General features: G+C 33.1%; 2 protein-coding genes across 2 annotated transcripts; one reads left to right on the forward strand and one right to left on the reverse strand.

Annotated features, from left to right (window-relative positions):
• The first annotated feature begins 3,035 nt into the window (after positions 1-3,035).
• Positions 3,036-6,331, forward strand: LOC145759242 (growth/differentiation factor 8-like). Its single transcript, XM_082573018.1, has 3 exons — positions 3,036-3,865; positions 4,290-4,663; positions 4,781-6,331. Exons 1-3 carry the CDS (start codon positions 3,208-3,210, stop codon positions 5,177-5,179), a joined length of 1,431 nt encoding a protein of 476 aa, XP_082429144.1. The 5' UTR covers positions 3,036-3,207; the 3' UTR covers positions 5,180-6,331.
• A 13,369-nt stretch (positions 6,332-19,700) lies between these two features.
• Positions 19,701-20,384, reverse strand: LOC145760167 (uncharacterized). Its single transcript, XM_082574047.1, has 2 exons — positions 20,042-20,384; positions 19,701-19,936 (listed from the first exon to the last, which is right to left on the reverse strand). Exons 1-2 carry the CDS (start codon positions 20,382-20,384, stop codon positions 19,701-19,703), a joined length of 579 nt encoding a protein of 192 aa, XP_082430173.1.
• Between the last annotated feature and the right edge of the window lie 123 nt (positions 20,385-20,507).

Raw genomic sequence — 20,507 nt, forward strand, 5'->3', positions numbered from 1 at the left:
AAAACATCTAAGTAATGTTACATAGTTAACCAAATATTAAAATCTAAAACAGTCTATTCGAAACCAGGTAAGCATTTTTAACTTTAGGTAATGCTATCTGAACCGATGTAACAAAGACTTTAACCCTCAATTACCATGCTACAGAACTCTTAAGTAAGGCGATCTATACTGTATGAATTCCTGTTAACAAAAAAAAACAATTAAAAATTATTAAACAATTATGATTAAAAATATTTTAAACTGCGGAAGTTAACTTGAGTCTGGGTCAAGGTAAAAGTGTGACTATAAGTTAAAGCTATAAAGTTGGCCCACATACAATAAGGATAAATAAAAACAACATTTCGTTAAAGATCAATTGGTTTAAATAAAATCATTTGGTATTTTTTTTTCAGACGCTCACTGTCAGTTTTTTAATTATAATTTTATTAAAGAAAATAATTGATTTGATTTTTTTTGATAAGAAGTATTTTAGTTGGTCATTGTTTCGCCAATCATAGCCATTGTTACAGAAGACTAAATTGCTAATTTTAAATTAATATATGCGTAATTTAAAAGCGTAATCACGCCAAATGCTTTCAAAATCTTAAACTATTTGTTGAATAAATTCCACGAACAACTTTTTAGGAATGAAAATTTAAAACAAGTGTTACCATTTTTGGCAAACGAAAAAACACGCTTTTTACATAAATTATATTGCTCGAAATTTTTCAAACATTTTAATTGATTCATGCTTTAACAGCTCGAAGATGAACTGCTAGAATCTAACTAACCAAGTTTACATAACAGCTAATTAGGTTTTGTACCTATTAAGTTGAGTAATGGGTTTTCGCTCAATCTAGCAATTTTAAGTATGCACAGTTCGCTGGGTATGTAACTATGTTTAGGATCGATCGTTTGGGGGCTTAAGTGTGTTGTATTAGCGAAGTGTGGCGCCTGTCAAACGTCGTATTGAGACCGATGCCTTCGAACCGTGACCGCAAATCAGCACCCGCTCTAAAGCCCGCTCTAACCTCTTACATCAACATGTAAAACGAAAGTGTTTAGGGCTTTTTTATGATACGCAAACACAGCTCGGGTCTGAAACTCGACATGAACTCCCGACTAATGCTGTTCCAAGAAAAGCACAAACCGTTATTACGTTATACAGTCAAGCCGCCCTATATTACCCAAGCCACTCATAAGCCTAACCTCGTAACGATTAGTCATCTAAAATTAGGCAACGATGGCTTAAATGGGATTTTTTAACTATTTTAGGGTTTCTGCGAGACAAGGCCAATTGGGCGAGGTGAATTTTTGTTATGAAACCTTAAATAGCTTACTTGTGGTTACGTATTTGACGTATGCGTTTCCCCGCTTTAGGTTAACCGGAAAATAATCCAACAGCCTTAAACTGTCAGTCAGTAGCAAAACGGTGCCGGCCCCTCCCTTGCTGTATTTCGATTTGAAGTGGGTACGAGTCAAGAAAGAAATAAAGGCTGACTTGCGCAATGCCTTGGCCTATAAAACCAAAAAATACAAAAATTTGCGAAGAAAGGCACTTATGCGGTGCTATGCTATAAATTCTGTTTTTTTAAACAGATTTTGTAAAGTCAGGACCAAAATAGTGAATCAGTATCAAGTTCTTGCGTAAGCATATTGCGTGCTATTACGCAGCCTTGAAATAATAGGGCGCACATTTTTTCAGAGTTCAAATTAAATATAAAAGTTATGTCGTAAGTAGATTGCTATTTGCTTAGGAATTTTTTTATTGTAATTATTCGAAATATTGTTAAGAGTCGGATAATAAAATTCCAGGTATTTTATTAAATTTGGGAGAATTTGCAAATACACCTGTTTTATCTAACTGTGGCCTTTACATTTTCGTTTTTTTCGTGGCTTTAAAGCCATTTAATTGGCCTTTAAAACGTAAGATTAGATAGATAACACCTTAGACATACATAATATCGTTTTTATTATTCATTCCAATAGCAATTTCGATTACCAGAAAAAACTTATCGAAAACGTTTTAAGTGAGTTCTAATTGTTGTCCTAGACGTATTTTAAAGGCCACATTAAACGTGGGTTGTTCTAATTTAATTTAAATAAAAAAGTTTGAGATAGATTTTTAAAATGCTTTTAATGACGTAGTAAGTAGGCTTTAACTTTACCAAGCGAAATAAATTTTCGATCGTGTAAGGCGAAATAACACGTCCCGCCTCAAATAAGGACATTTATATGTTTATTGCTTGTTCTATTACACAGGCCAACGCATAGACATGCTGTGAATATACGTAAGTAAACGTTATATATGCTTTGATGAGCGTCTAATTATATTGGGCAGCGGTCGAATCAGACATTGGATCGGTCTAATTATAATCGTGTAGACCGGACGCCCACGTCTAAATTCACGATTTTTAAGGTGGCGGCCGCGTTAAAAAAAGCAAAAATCCCCGCCCAAATTTTAACTATAAACAATTGCTGAAAAGTTGGTTGTGAGAATCGAAATTTAAGCGAGAATTGTTGCCCATTTCGTGTGTCAGTTACTATGTGTGTATTGCATATAACGTTAGATAAGCTTCGTTTTTAAATTAGTTAAGGCGTACTTGTCAAAAATAGTTTTTTATTTTCGTTTATGACAGAATTAAGGGGTGGAACATAATCAGCTATTATTTATTACTGCTCTGTGTTTTGTGAAAACGCTTCCTACAAGCTTGTAATTAAGGCTAGTAACAACGCCTTTATTTTAGTCTAATATTATAATGATGTCAGATAAGAAAACGTCAAGGACGATGCCGTAGGCCGAATTTATTCGTATAAATTCCTAGGTTTAATATTTTTCAAGTTCACACTTAGCCAGCGATCCGACATGCGCTGAATCATTCAATATATTGTTAGTATTTAAACTATTACTTCAGCAGAATTTTAGTAAATGTTTGACTACAGCGAAAATCAGCATACGTTAAATATGCCATGTTCATGATGGTATCTGTTTCTTGCATGTAGTTAGGTATAAAGATCGCAGGGCGATAGAAAAAAATAGTTTTTTCGCAGTCGGTTTTTTCGAAAACTCAGTGGTTCTCGTTTATTTGGAGAAACACTTAAGCCGCAGCGCCAACGAGACGAAATTTTAGCAACGTCGTTTAAAAATTTAACCGGGGTATTTTCTTACATTTTTGATATTGTTGCAGGCACGCCATCACAAGTGTTTAGGGTTCAAAATTTGGCACAATGAAATTAAATATGAAAAGTTCAGCAAGGGAGATTACAACCGTTCTGACAATACTAATCGTCGCAACATATTTTATTAATTTTACCGAAAGTAGAACAGTGTCCGCCTTAATATCATCTAATCGAAGACACGGCGGGGGTAAAACACAAGGTAATCTTACCGCGCTATCAGTGCCTACTGTAAGTCTAAGAAAAAAAACAGTTGCGAGTTTTGATGAAGATGAATATTATTCAAACGTCCCCACCAGTCTGGCAGCTGCCAAGTCGCAAAAATCCCAGCGATCTGAAAACCCGTCTACGGCAAATCTCTCAAGTCGGCCGGCGCAAAGTAGGCAAATCAGCGCCGTGGTTGAAACCGGGGGGCCGGTCCACGAAATGGTTTCCGAAGAGGGGTCAGAGTGTGGAAGACATAAAGCATGTGCCATTCGAGAAACTTCGCGAGCCATGCGCGTGGAAATGCTAAAGCGAGATATTCTTAAAAAGCTCAACATGGTAGCCCCTCCAAATGTGACAAGACCTAATTTAAACTCGTCATCAATCAAGCATTGGTTAAGGAGATACAACATACGCGATGATCAAGAAATGCTTGACGACAACACGGACGACTTTTATGACGACGAAGTCAGCAACAAGAGGATTATGAAAATTGCAAAAGCGCGTAAGTTTTTTGACGATTTAGAATAGTGTTGCCCAAGGCTACAGTGTGTACCCTAATGTTTAAAGGAACTCGGCTTTTAAGTAATACCAGTTTCTGACAACACTAGATTGGCACGTATTTTTAAATAGCAACAGACCAGTTTTTGCGGGAGCTATTATAATAAGCGAAAAATTTCAATGACGCAATTGTTTAAATTAAAGAAATTTTTTTTATGACGCAAAGCATATTTTGGTAGTTTTCCCATAAGTTCCCAGAAAAAAAAGCATACAGCCAAAAATTGTTAAAATGCTTTGTAGTTCACGAATTTTTTTAATTTCAAAAGATCATAGGGTAAAGTTATTTTTGTCGTAATTATAAAAAAAAATTATTTCAGTGGCAACCTTTTTCAAAAAATCTTTTGCTTACGTAACTTTTTTTAACGCAGCTGAATTGCAGCGGCCAAATCAAACAACTAAATGCTGTTCGTTCAGCTTTACAGAAGACGAACTACAATACGACGTTACCTCCGCCCACCTTATGCTCTACGTACGACCTCTACCCCTTGATTCAAACCTAAGCCATAGAAGTAGCTTGGTTATTATACGGAGATATTTACGTCCCCTCGACCCAGCCAGCCCACCTCCGTTTCAAAAGATAAAAATGTTAAGGGTTCTGCAAATCACGCACGGCTACTGGCTGCAGGTAAATTTGGATATCGTCAGGCACTGGTTTCTTCATCCAGAGGACAACTATGGACTGGATATTATTTCTAGAGAAATTCCGGATTTGATTATGACCGATGACCCGAGTTCGGATTATGTAAGTGTCTTGTACAAATTTTCTCCCATATTTTGGGTCGTTTAACTTTTCAATACCATAAAAAGATTATTTAATTACCACGCGATTTGACAACAGCTAAATTTTTGTTTATTACAGACACCTGTTCTGGACGTGGCGCTGAAGTCCGGACACCGAAGACGACATAAGCGGGATGCTCATTCAGGTCTCTATTGTGACGCGGAGCGAAACCAAGACGAGACGCGGTGCTGCATGTACGACCTTCGCGTAAACTTTGAACAGATAGGATGGGATTGGATTATATACCCAGTCACGTACAATGCGCGTTACTGTTCGGGCGAATGTGCGTTTTTGCAACTTGGCTCGATGCGCAGTAAGCTAATACGGCAAGCAAACTTCAACAGACAGAACAAGACTTCGAATTGCTGCGTCCCGAAAAAGCTGGTCGCAGTAAGTCTTTTGTATTTCGACGAGTCGGAAACTGTTGTTTACAGCAGCGTGCCCGACATGCAGATAAGAAGGTGCGACTGTATGTAGCCCGAAATGCATATAACCCTGGCCATAGAAAAAAATTCGCCGTGGCGCAGCAAGCACTTCAAGGTTCATGTGCGTGAATACAGTAAGCCAAAGATTTTGAACGGTTGAAGCTGATTGCATCCTACTTTGCAAGGTAGGCAAATGTTAAATTCACTGGTTATTTTAAAACGGCCACTTTCTATTTAAACACACAAGGTGCTTTTTCCAATATTTATTACTTTTCTCTATTTAGTTCTGCATAGTTTTCGAAGTGCTTAATTTTTTTCTGTAATCAATATGGTTATTAATTTTAATTTTTTATGACGTCATAGAGCTGGGCGCAGTAATAGCTTGCCAAAATGTGTAACACTGTAGAGTGAGTGCAGTTCGTTGTGCTTTTTTTAAATTATATAAATCTCTTTTTTTATTGTTTTATTATTTTCTTTCAAATCCTTCATCGCGTTATAGTGTTCATTTCTTTTTTCGAATTGTTTAATCACTGCTTAGAACGGCTGGCAATCCAACCAAGTTTTTTGTATACGATTTTGAAAAAATATCAAGTGTTTGCGTCGTTGTGTCAGTTTCTATTTACTTACAACTGCGTTGACATGACCTTTACTAGGTAGTGATTGCTTTCCCAGCGTCTATGCAATACATAATTATCGTTTTATCACCAGTTTCATTAGGAATGCAAATATTATGTAAAACAAACAGCATTGAAACCTGTAATTACACGTTCATTTTGTTTATTTAAACTCATGCATGTATTTAATTGTCCTATTTGGCAAATAACTTCATTTCGCAATGTTGACATTTTTCTGAAACCAAAGTATTTTTACTAAGAACAAGTCAGCCTTTTTCTCATATGTGACGAATTTAAACAAGCCTAGTAATTTATACAAGTTCACCACATGTTGGTAAATCAAAAACTCGTAACTCCCACTAAGAACAAATTGCCAGATTACAGCTTTTCTTATATTACTTTGATCTACAAGTATGTATTTTATTTCGTAAAGCGATTCGAATTGCATGTTTGTTTGTCTAGTTTTTTTTTATTATATTTATCCGTCTACGTTTTTACTTGTTATTACTGATTTTGAATTCCTTTTAAAGTTCAATAACACAAAAATATTATAAAACATTTTTAAATAAAGTTAAAAAGCAGTGATGCGTGTGTCAACACATAACTTATTGAGTTGTTTAGGTTTTTACCTTGTAGCCCAAGGCTGTGCAACCTAATGTAGGTTAAATATTTGCGAATAATACACATTTGTCTATGCTCTAGTAAGGTCATTAAAGGCTAACTGTTTAGTTTATGCAAATTATACAATATTGAGATGATTTTTTGTAAGTTTTTACAAAGTACAACAAACCTACATTGCACAACACAAAACAAACTAAATTATTCACACTTATATTTTGATTGCCAATTTTTTTATTTGAAAAAATTCTAAAATGGCCGATTTTGAATATTTTAACAAAAAGATCAGTACGCTTCTAATCCCCTAATAAATGGTCATTATATTAATAAACCTAGCAATGATGACAGAGTAACATATTGACAAAACATGAGCGTAGTTTACCCTACCAGGTACAATCTTGATCATAGATAGAACCTGCTGATGATTCAACGCAAAACTACTTCGCAATCTTGAAGAAATCAGTTCTAGGCTGTCGTAGTAAAAATAGATAATTTAATGAGCCGAACTAGAGAATGTATATTGTGTAAATTTTTATTGGATTTACATATTTAGCTTTACAAAAAATCGGAACCAAAAAACCAAAGCCACAAAGTAATTGGCACCAGCAGAGAAGGTGTACCCGTTTTGCGGCTAGGCTAAAAGATTATACCTTTTCAGGCATGCTGCAATGTTGTGTCTGTACTTTGGTTTTCTTTAATCCAAATATTTATGCCAATGAAATGTGGAAATTTTGCCTGATAACATCACCCTTGATAGGCGTAGTTAAACTAACAGCATAATATTGTTGTACATGGATTTTTAGACAGTTTTCAGCGGGAGTTTATATGAACTGCACATCAAGCAATATATAGTTGTCTGTGTCGAATATGTTTTAGGTTGTTTATAAATGATTAACTTTATATATCTATAAATATTATAAATTTAGCATGTTAAAAACATTTTTAACAAGACTAACAACATGTATATTACAAAGTGTATTTTTACTTTTTGCATTTGCTAAATTTATAAAAAAAATTGTAATAAATAATTTCAGTTAACAAGACCTTTTGAAATTTAACTGCTTAATATTTTAAAAAATGTTCATTTTGGAAATTTAAATGATTCAATAAGACGTATTTGTCATTTTGAAAAATATAATCAAAATAAACTGTAAAAAGATTTGTAGTTTAATCTCTTACAGCTTATAATATAAACCTCTTTGAGAATTGACTGTCATTTAAATTGTCTTAAAATAAATTTTAATCCAATTTTTGCAATGATAAAACATTATCAGGCATTAAATCAACAACAAAAATAAAGTATTTTATAATTAAAATCTTTAGTTATGTAAAATGACATGTTAAAAACTTTATAAACAAATAAAAAAATATTTTTTTGTAGGTAATATATTTATTTTCAGGACTAATAACTTAACAAAGTTAACATATTAATTTGTGTCCTTTAAAAAAATTACTATTAAAGCATTATTACTAAAACATTCAACATCAGCTAATATTTAAGGCTGTTAACTCGCTACAATTGCGGTTTGAAAGTTGCACACAAAATGGCGAAAACGCTTTGTGACGCAATAAGGGGGTTTCTTTTATTGCGCCGCTTAGTTTAAACAAAAAGATATTGAAATAAAAACACCAAACATAAATGAACTAAAATAAGTGTTTTATGAATTTTACCGAATTTGTTTTATTTCTAAATTTATTTAATTATGCAATAGCAAACGTTTATAACTTTACAAGTTTAGTTGAATTTAAGTTTTGAGCAATCTGACACGTAAATATTTTGGCCTTTTATGGAATGCCCAGCACCGCACGATTTAAATACTGTTATTTCGTTTGACCAGCAGCCAATAAAAGAAACAAGCAAAAGGGATCATGTGCCCTGAATTTATGCTGGGTAACAGGAGTGGAAGCAAGGCAAAATTATGACCCGTGTAATGAGGTCAGAGCGTTCAGGCTAACGGAATACCGCATTTTTTTCAAGTAACTGTTTACCCTAAACAATGTCGTGTTAACTGGCACAATAAAAGTCTATGCCGTGTCATGCAGTTTAAAAATTACAGATATTAAAGGCTTTCTTTGATAGTTTATTCTTGTTGCGCAACTCTTTAATGACATACCTGTTCAGCTAAAGATGCAAATCAAACGCCCTAATAGCATCGAGTCTTACGGGCATACAGCGAATTTATGTAACGTAGGAAGCTTGTTAAGTGTGCGGTTATTTTGAAGAGCATGCCGGCAATAAGGACATATGTGTACATTTAATGATTGCGACCTAACCGTGAGAAAATTAGGCTTAAGTCATATTGGGGCCAAACGTGACGAGAATCTGTTCATATCGCCTGGCAGTAGGTGAACCGTTGCTACCAACCATGGATGTGTTGCTACCTTGCTACCAAGCGAATGCGTATACTAAAGTAACACGACCCACCCAATACGTAGCGACAAATAAAGTGTTATTACTGACAAATGATTTTTAATGCAGCAATGTAAATTTGCAAATTATAGTCAAGCAAGGCTAAACAAAATATAGTTCACCGCGGGTTTATACTGAAACTGGTGCAGCGCCTATATGGGGCCCGTAGCGGTACAGCATGTGTCAATCAAGCATAGTTGTTTTCGTTAACACGGGTTAAAATGTCTTGCATTCTTTGGGGCATGCGCTCGCAATTTAATTAGCTCGACCCATTGTTGTTTTTTCCGGCCGCTCGGCTAATTTTTCACGAACCGGCTTTGCCCTCGAAACGAAACAAATTAACGATGTGCTTAAGGAGAGATTAGGCATGCGTCGGCACTTTTTCCAAATTTAGTAGCCTGCGAACACGTTTTCTCTGTTGACGGCTCGCGTTAAACTGTTTTAATATCCTTAACATCACTGCCCTCGCTTCACATAGGGTTGGTCACCAACTGACCACAAGCACATCTATCAAACGTGCAACGTCACCCAACCCAGGTTTAGTGGCACCTACTGGTTGCTGTACCGGAACAAAGCTTCCCATTAGCAAATAAACAAACACGTTAGCCAACCCTAAAATGTCAGCTGAGGCGGCTACTACCAATATCAAATTACTTTGCTAGAAAACATAATATTATATAAAGTTTACAGATCAACTTTTACGTTAAATAAACTTATGCGTTAAAAACGAATACGTATGTTGTTTTTAAGATAAAATGTATAGGCATGCTTAAACGTGATTTAAATATCACAAAGTCAGCCTTCGTAGAAAGCCTTGCCACGAACCGGTTTAAAATATTTACCTTCAGTTTTTTAATTACGTTGCCTACTGTTTTAACAGTCAGGCCTTAATGTTTGACATTCTAACCGGGTTAGTTTGCATGAAGTGGGACGGTCAAAAGAGCATGATGTACAAGCATTCTTCTAGTTCGGTAAACTACATAAATTTAATAATTAAATTAGCTAAAAATATAGACATCTGTAATACAAAAACGTTTATGTTTAGGTTGATTATATTACCTACATAATTGGATATTTTCCCGGTCACAGTCTACTATGTGGTGCGACAGATCAGAAATAATGTTAATATTAACGCAGATTAACCTTAACTACAGGGTCATGACGTCACCTGTGCACGATCTTCATTAACGTGCTGGTCACGCCCCCCTCTATATATATTACGTCATTTTAATCGCGATCTTGCGTGACGAAATTTTAATTTCTTTTTAAAAATAGTTGTCCCCGAACTAAATTAGCGGCCAGTCCTACGATTCCAGATAGTAATGTTTACATAATTTGGCCGGTCGTGTCCAACACATTAAAAACACCCTTGAAATTTCTAAAAATACAAATTATTATTGTGTACCGTTTAAAAATAGTTTTTAAAAAAATTTACTGAATTTTAGTTGGCAAATAAGCTAAAAATGCATTTTTATGCTTTTACCATTTTCATGCCTTTACGCTTTTATATATTTCCATAAACTTTGGTTCTTAAGACCTATTTTCATTGATCTTTTGACAGAATTTAAGATACATATCTGTACAATTGTCGTTTATCAAATTTTATTTTATTGAGGAAATAGGTTAAAGCAATTTACGAATTAGAAGCAAAATTTACGGCTGGGATTTTTCAAATAAGATATCGGAGTTGTGTTGTGCCACATATTTTAAAATTTTGCCGGCGGCTCGGGCAATTCCCAAATTAGCCACAGAAATGTGAAATTGATTACACTTGAAAATAAGCTTTTTTTCGTCGCGCGACGAAAGGCTTTTCGACGATTTCTTGTTTTAATTATCAATCAATCGGATTAAAAATACGCGCACTTTTAAAACTTAATCTTTGATTTGATAGAGTTCAAACGCATCTTGTACGTTGTATTCTTAATTTTTAAACCACAGCCATCTTGAACTTGGTCAAATCGTGGATTCTTGAAATACTAATGCAAAATTTTTGCGCGGATTATTAAAAAAATTATTTTATTTCAAACAATGGCCTTTTTTGTTTCTTCTAATTGAAATTTTAGTGAAGCCAAAGTTATTGTCTATTGATGTCTTTTATGAAATCTAATTCTAAGAACTATAGTTTTACCAAAATCCGCCATTAATTTTAATCTAAATTGGTTACAATAAAAGTTACAAAATCATGCAGTTGTTTAAATCTATAGTTTAAAATTATTTGGCAGATATATATTTCTTGGTGACTAGCCATAAATAAATACAACTATATCATTGTAATGTATTAACATTTGTTACGAATAATATTTAAACAAAGTCATACAGTACTGTTATGATTTGCCGACGCTAGACATAAACAGAATATAAGGCCGAACTCTGAAATAGAAAATTTTTTAAAGTAGGTATATTTAAAGTAGGTATAACTTAATCAAGTTTGAAAAATGGAAAAAAACGGCATGAAATTTTTCAGGTTTTAAGACGAAAAACCAACGGGAAATACTTTAATGTAAATGAAGATTGCTGCTTTTTTGTTCCGGTATGCAATTAAAACTGTCAATGTATCTGACATGTATATTCAGAATGGTGCTTTGTAATTTTTGGTGACTATCTGTCAACAGAACATCTGCTTTGAAATCGGCAGACAGTCCAAAGTTATAATTAGCCGCCGAAGTTTGACCCGAAGTATAGGCTTCGGACCAGATTACATGGGATTAAAATGTAACGAGCCTAGTTGAAACAAAAACACTTTGTTCGTAAGGCCAACATCTTGCAAAAACACACACAGCCGTGGCAAGGAAAATCTACATTAAGTCTAACCACAGACGCCTTAAACCTGGGTAATTATAGCTTTAAATATCTTCGCATGAGATCTGAGTAGGTGCATTGACGTAGCTAGTGAACTTTATGTAGTTTTGTATGTTATGCACGCAATATTTTCAAGTGCGCTTAAAGTTGTATTCAGAAACATTGGTAAAGCGGATTATGTTTGCGGATGATCACTGATTTATCAAATATTTACTACAAATATTCACATTAAAAACAATTTTACATTTAAATCTGTATTAAAAAACGGAAACTAGCTTTTTTTACGTTGTTATTCTACATTAACTTAAAAAAATAAAGAAAATCAAAAATGGTACAGTCAAAAGATAAAGCAATATTTAAAAGACATTTCTTGAAAATAAAACAAAAGGCTACAGCTCTGTGTTGGTTCCTGAAATCGAAAATTAGTTTATAAATATCCTATTAAGCCGTTTAGGATAAATCATAAGAAATTGTTTACGAGTTTTTAAAATGAAGTTTTATATATCAATTTTTTAGGTTTATCGCGCATTAATAAAATTAAAAAAATGTGTACAATCTAATTATACCTAGCCTATGCAAAATTACAAAAACAATTTTGTGATTTAAAACATGCCATAGGTTTTAATGGTTTGCATAATGATTTTAAATATAATACAACATGGTCAACAAACCCAGATATAATATGAATGATTTGCAAAACGTTGGTTAGGCCCTCACACTATTTTATTAAAAACCCAGCCTCTCATATAAATTTAATTAATATCTAAATTGTATTACGCACTATAGAATCACAATAACCACATAATCTCTCACTAGTCAGCCATTTTTTTATTATGGTTCGAAATCTTAGATTTTGAAACATATTGTTATTGTCAGTATTATTATTCTTCAGATTATTCTTTTCCAGTGTCTTATAAGCTGTAAATTTTGAGTTAAAATAACTTTTGTTTGTGAACATTCACAGTTTTGAAATTTTAGTAGGTTGTTTATTATCAGATTGTGTTTTCATTTTTCTATTTACAACATTTAATTATTACTAATTACTAATTAATAGGTGTTTATTTATTAAAATTTAAAGATTGTTATTTATTTTTTAAATCTTGGCCATTTGTTTATCATGATATTGGTAACTCAAAAATGAATTAAAATTTTAATTTTTTTTACTAATTACTAATTAATAGGTGTTTATTTAATAAAATTTAAAGATTGTTATTTATACTTTAAATCTTGGCCATTTGTACATTATGATATTAGTAACTCAAAAATAAATTAAAATTTTAATTTTTATCACTAATTACTAACTAATAGGTGTTTATTTATTAAAATTTAAAGATTGTTATTTATACTTTAAATCTTGGCCATTTGTTTATCATGATATTGGTAACTTAAAAATGAATTAAAATTTTAATTTTTTTCACTAATTACTAATGAATAGGTGTTTGTTTATTCAAATTTAAAGATTGTTATTAGGTTTTTAAAATTTGGTCGGTTATATCTTATAATATTTATAATTTGAAGGAAATCAAAAAATAATTCTTGTTTGTTTGTTATATTTAAATGCTGGTTTGTTTATTAAAAATCAAAGGTATGTAATATTCTTGGTTAATGTTTATGCATATATTTTTTATTTATAAAATTTTATGTTAAAAATAATCAAATAATTTCGAACCATATTTTATTTATCAAATAAATCTAGTTATAGTTCGAAATCTTAGATTTCGAAACATATTGTTATTGTCATTATATTTATTATTATTATGGTTCGAAATCTTAGATTTCGAAACATATTGTTATTGTCCGTATATTTATTATTATGGTTCGAAATCTTAGATTTCGAAACATATTGTTATTGTCCGTATTTTTATTTTTATTCTTACTAATCCGAATTTTGAAATCGAATAACTTTTGATTTTGTGTATATAAATCTTCAAAATTTTAATATGTTGTTTATTATCATATCGTGTTCCAACCCTCCTATTTTGATAATTTAAATATTACTAATTACTTATTAATAGGTGTTTATTTATTAAAATTTAGGAATCGTTATTAGGTTTTCAAATTTTGGTCAGGTATATACTATAATATTATAAAGTCAAAAATGGATTAAAAATTTAATTTTTATGTGTTTATTATATTTAAATTCTTGTTTGTTTATTAAAAATTAAAGCTTAATATTAAACATTTAAAATTTAGTATAATGTACTTCATAATTTCAGTAATTAAAAAACATATTTAAAAAATAGTTTTTGTTTATTTATTATATTTAAATGCTTGTTTATTTATTAAAAATCAAAAATCTATTTTAGGCATTCAAAACTTGGTCTAATGTATATTTAGATATCAACAACTTAAAACTGGGTAAAAAAAAATAATTTTTGTTTGTTAAGTATATTTAATTAATTACTTTGTTTGTTGTTTAAAAAGTTAAAGATTGATATTTTAAAACTTTTAAAATAATTTTGTTCTAAAATTTTCTTAGTTTAATAATTTAATACGTTTTTAGTCTAACAACAATTAAATACGTAATATTTGGTTTATTTATTTAGTTAATAATCTTGATAAAGTAATGATTATGCATAACTTTATTTACTAATAGAGATTAATTTTAAAAATAATCAAATGATTTCGAACCATATTTTATTTATCAAATAAATCTAGTTATGGTTCGAAATCTTAGATTTCGGAACATATTGTTATTGTCAGTGTATTTATTATTATTATTTTCATTCTTACTAGTCCCAATTTGAAAGAAGATAACTTTTGTTTTTTAAAGTTTAAAAGTCTAAAATTTTAATATGTTGTATAATATCATATTGCCTTTCAGGCCTCCTAATCACAATATTTAATTATCACTAATTACTAATTAATAGGTGTTTGTTTATTAAAATTTAAAAATTGTTCTAAATTTTTCAAATCTTGGTTAATTGTATATCATGATATTAGTAACTCAAATATGAATTAAAATTCTAATATTTGTTATTAATTACCGATTAATAGGTGTTTGTTTATTAAAATTTAAAAATTGATATTAGATTTTTAAATTTTGGTCAGTTATATATTATAATATTTATAACTCAAAAATAAATAAAAAATTTAATTTTTGTTTGTTTATTATATTTAAATGCTTGTATGTTTATTAAAAATTAAAAGTCTGATATTAAGCATTAAAAATTTGGTATGATGTATTTGATAATATAAGTAAAACTAGGTTAAATATTAATTTTTGTTTGTATAATGTAAATAAATGCTTGTTTGTTAATTGAAAATTAAAGATATGTAATATTCTTAGTTAATGTTTATGCATAGGCTATCTTTTTTTATTTATAAAAACTTATGATAAATAATCGAAAAATTTCGAACCATATTTTATTTATCAGATAAATCTAGTTTTTATTTTTCTTACTTATCCGAATTTTGATTCAAAATAATTTTTGATCTTGAGTATATAAAGTTCTAAAATTTTAGTACGTTGTTTATAATATTATTGTGTTCCAATCCACCCTTTTTCATAATTTAATTATTACTAATTGCTTGTTTATTTATTAAAATTTAAAGATCGTTAATGGGTTTTCAAATTTTGGTCAGTTATATATCCTAATATTAACAACTCGAAAATGGATTAAAAATTTAATTTTTGTTTGTTTATTAAAAAAAATTTAGTATGGTAGCAGTTAAATAGAAGTGAGAAAGCGTCTTACTAGTTTAACGGTGATTTACAGAATGAATGAAAGATAAGATAACAGTGGGACGCTAAAGTAATTAGGAAAATGGCAATAACAATATGCGTATAACGTACACACACATACTACGCTTCGTATGTCAATAAAGCCCCCCCCCCCAGAAGCGTAGTAAAAATTACAAGAAAATCAATTGATTTTGTTTCGTTTTTGGTCTTCCACGTTTATTGGGTATTGCCACTTAAACAGGCTGCGTCAAATCAACGTTGGCTGGTTTCAAACGATCAACGGACAAAGTTTGTTTGGTACCACCAATATCCAAAATAAAAGTTTTTATATCACGCTTTATTTCATAATATGGTCCTTCATAAGGTGCTGTCAGTGGAGGGCGAAGAGCATATTTTCGAATAAAAACATATTTACAAGTTTGTAAAGTTTGAGGGACATATGTAGTTTGATTTGCGTGGCGTGACATGGGTTGTGGCATAAACTGGCTGATTTTTTCGCGTATAAGCTTTAATTTTTGTTCGCTGTTTGTTTTGTCGGGGTCATGAAAAATAAAATCCCCTGGGACAGTAATTGGAGCGCCGTATACTAGCTCCGCCGACGACACCTTTAAATCTTCTTTAGGAACGGTTCTTATACCTAGAAGCACCCACGGAAGTTAATTTGTCCAGTTGGGTCCAGTCATCCGCGCCATTAACGAACTTTTAAGGTAGCGATGTAATCGCTCAACCAAACCATTAGATTGCGGCCTGAAAGCGCATGTAAGGTGTAATTGATTGCCGAGTGAGGCGTTTATAGATCTCCAGACACTAGAGATAAATTGCGATCCTCGATCAGACGGCATATTTAAAGGAACACCAAATCGCGATATCCAATTGTATAAAACGCTTTTGCACATGTATCTGTCGTTGAATTTCTCATCGGAGTTGCTTCTGGCCATCTGGTAAAACGATCGACTATGGTTAGCAAATACGTGTAACCGTCTGATAGGGAAAGAGGGCCGACAATATCAATGTTTATATCGGTAAAACGAGCTTTTGCGTCTGGATATCTAGATAAGGGAGTTTGCACTGCCGTTGAATTTTCGATTTCTGACAAGGAAAACATTGCCTTGCCCATGTGCCAACATCCTTTTTGAGACCCGACCAAACAAATTTTAAAGCAATTAATTTGCGGGTAGTTCGGATTGAAGGATGTGATAAGTCGTGCAAATTATAAAATATTTTCTTTCTTCATGACAAAGGAACAATGGGACGAGGCTTACCAGTTGAGACATCACACAAAACAGTTGCGGTCTTGATGCCCATATTTACATCAGCAATTTTCAGATTAGTTTCTGCGGTACGATATGCTTGTACTTCCGGTACAAGTAGGTCTGCGGCAAAAATCTCAAAATCGAGGTCAATAACGTTATTTTCAATGCAAGAAATAATAGCCCGTGACAATGCGTCTGCGACATAATTTTCTTTTCCATTAATATGTTGAATATCAGTCATATAAGGCTGTTGTGGCATGTGCTTGGGGTAATAAAGCATGGTACAATTAGCAAGTGATAATTTTGCCTTGTCAAAGGCGAATTGCGTGTCCTTATTCCAGATCAACTTTTTTGGCTTTCCTGACAAACTTTTATAAATTGCGTGCGGCATTAGGAATAAAACGAAAATAAAAATTGATCATTCCGGCAAACTCCTGTAGTCCTTTAACAGTTTTAGGGGGCTGCATTTGCGTAATAGCTTTTACTTTATCCGGTAAAGAAATTATTTCAGCTTTGTTAACCAAATGCCCTAGAAAGTTGAGTTCTGATTTGCCAAATCGACATTTGTCAATGTTAACGACTAAGCCGTTTAGTGACAGAATTTCAAAGAGACTTTTTAAGTGTTCAAAGTGCTCTTTCTGAGATTTGCTTGCTACCAACATGTCATCCAGATAGACGAACACGAAATTAAGACCTTGACATACACTGTCCATGAGTCGCTGGAAAGCTTGTGCAGCATTTTTAACCCTTTTTATACGGCAATAATCACCGCGCGGTCTCCAACCTCCAGAAGCTTTGGGCACCAAATGTGAGGTGAAGACCAAGGACTAGAGGAGCGTTGAATTATGCCCATTTCCAACATATTTGTAAACTCCCTTTTGGCAATAATAAGCCTCTCGGGTGGCAATCGACGAGCTCGTGCGTGAACAGGTGGACCGATGGTAGGAATGTAATGCATGATATTGTGCTTAGTGGCCTTTTGATCAAAACGTGGCAACGTTAGCTCTGGAAACTGATGCAATAACGATGTATATGTTGAATTGACTTGCAATACCGATTATTGCTGAGGATCGTTTTTTAAAACTGGTTTTAGCAAAAGCTTTTGGCCGTTTATGTCTACTAGGAAGGAGATTTTACGCAAAAAATCTGCACCAAGAAGTGGCCTAAGAACATCCGCAATAACGAACTTGCATAAAGAAAGCTGAAAGGCAGTTATCTATGTCTAGTTTTTAAAAAAATTTATTTAACACATTTACCTTGTCGTTCAGAAGACTATATGTTACCTATCTTTCTCGATTCCTCATGAGATCATCCATTCTATGTCAGATCATCATCAGATCGTCCAAATGTTCTTCTATTAATCACCAGATCCTCCAGGGTCACAAGATCGTCATCTGAAACCTTAAATAAGAAAGCTGAAAGACGGTTATCTATGTCTTATTAAAAAAAAATTAGCTAACATTTTACCTTGTCGTTTAGAAGACTATATGTTACCTATCTTTCTCATTTCCTCATTAGATCACCAATTCTTTATCACATCATTATCAGATCCTTCAGATGTTCTTCTATTGATCACCAAATCCTCCAGGTTCACGAGATCATCATCTGAAACCTTAAAAAGAAAGCTGAAAAGCAGTTATCTATGTCTAATTAAAAAAAATAGTTAACTTTTTACCTTGTCGTTCAAAAGACTATATGTTACCTATCTTTCTCGATTCCTCATCAGATCCTCCAGATGTTCCAACATTCTTCATCTAATCATCATTAGATCTCCCAGATGTTCCTTTGTTCCCCATCAGATCCTCCAGGTTCACGAGATAGTCATCTGAAACCTTAAAAAGAAAGCTGGAAAGCAGTTATCAATTCTAATTACAAAAAAAAAATTTAGTTAACATATTACCTTGTCGTTAAGAAGACTATATGTTACTTATCTTTCTCATTTCCTCATCAGATCATCATTTCTTTATCAGATCATCATCAGATCCTCCAGATGTTCTTCTATTGATCACGGGATCCCCCAGGTTCACGAGATCGCCTTTGAAACCTTAGAAAGAAAGCTGAAAGTTATCTGTGTCATATTTAAAAAAAATTTAGTTATCACATTTTACCTTGTCGTTCAGAAGTCGTTCATAAGTCTACATCGTGGTTAATTCAAGCAATCTGTAATTAGCAATTGATAAGGTAAGGTAATAAAAAAGGCTATATTAGCAAAGCCCTATTAAGCACATTAACAATAAAAAGCATAAATACCTAATAAATGGCAGGTATTGGCTCATGAAAATATACGGCACAGACGATAAAACTACCCAATAAGTTCCTGATAAAGGTAAAAGAGACACTTAGTATAAATGACAAAACATAATAATCTCTAGAATAAGTCAAAACATGAACACAGAATAACTTAATAATAATGCAAAATGTAATTACCCGAAAATTCACAAGCCCGAGTTATGGATCAAAAAACGTTCGTATCAGTTCACTACTCCAAATAGTTTCACAGTAGGGAAGGCAGTAATTACATATAACAGTTCAAATCACTATTAAATAGCCTATCAGTCTAGATTCATAACGATAAAAAAATAGCCATGAAAATTACGGTAAGTATTAAAAAACCTTTCAATCAAGTGAAACGCACGGCTGATTATCAAACCTCAGGGTTGCCAAATGTAAAAATATAAAATGCATATTTAACAATCCCCCCAAATATGAACGAAAGAAAGGAGTACATATTTACAAAACACATATGCGTTTAAACACAAAAGTTATTTAGCGCCGCTTTAAGGCGACTCAGCAGCCCCTTTACTGGGACTGTTCTCTTTCTGGACATCCTCTGGATCTTCGTTTACTAGAATCTCGACTCGAACTCTAGGATCATCATCCGGGCAGTCTCCCTCACTGCTATCATCATCTTCCGCTGCTCCTCGATCACAGGAAACACCCTTCTTGGACTCGGCCTGAAGGCACAGCTTTGCAATAAGCCTTTTTATGTAGGAATTTTGTGTTCGTAACTGAACTGCTCGTACAACACCATGTTTGTCAGGATAGACTTCTACCACTCTACTTAGTGGCCACTGCAAACGCGGCATCGTGTTGTCGATTACCAGAACAATATCATTGTATTAAAAATTTCTTCGACCAAAAAGCCACTTGCTTCGATGATTTATTGTAGGTAAGTATTCACTAACAAATCTTTTCTAGAAATTATCAGCTAAAAATTGTATTTGCTTCCACCGCTGCACAACATAGGAATCCTTCTCGGAGGAACAAACTATTGGCAAATTCCTGTCTGGATTTACCATCAGCAGATTATTGGGAGTTATTGGTTTTTGATTTCCCGACACAAACGAAACTGGAGTAAGTGGCCTTGAATTGATAATAGCTTCCACTTCCACAAACAAAGATGACAACGTCCCATCAGTATGTGATTTTCCTATTCATGTGGATGTCAAAACACGTCGTACAGACCGAATAAGCCTCTCCCAAGCTCCACCAAAGTGGCTGGCTCCAGGCGGGTTAAAGTGCCAAATTAAATGACTTTGTTCACACTTTTTGCCACCAGACATCTTGTTCCAAGATGCAACAGCTTCTCGTAACACTCTTTCAGCTCCAACAAAATTCGTATCACTGTCGGAATACATATGCGATACAGAACCCCTTCTTAGCACAAAACGACGAAAACACATAATAAAGGAATCCGTTGTCAGATCATAGGCGACTTCCAAATGTATTGCACGTGACGTCATACACGTAAATATGACTTCCCATCGTTTAATTGAACTGCGTCCTGTCTGAACCGCATTGGGACCAAAACAATTAACCCCCGTATGGGTGAAAGGTGGTTCACCCACTTGGACTCTCACAGGCGGCAAATCCGCCATGTACTACTGCCCAGGCCTCCCGAACTTCCTACGACAATAAAGGCAGTTATCTAAGACGTAGTGAATGGCAGAACTGCCATTTTCAATCCAGTATCTTTGACGTAAAGCACAGCCAGTATGATT

Source organism: Corella eumyota, chromosome 7 (assembly GCF_963082875.1).
Source record: "Corella eumyota chromosome 7, kaCorEumy4.1, whole genome shotgun sequence".
NCBI lineage: Eukaryota > Metazoa > Chordata > Ascidiacea > Phlebobranchia > Corellidae > Corella > Corella eumyota.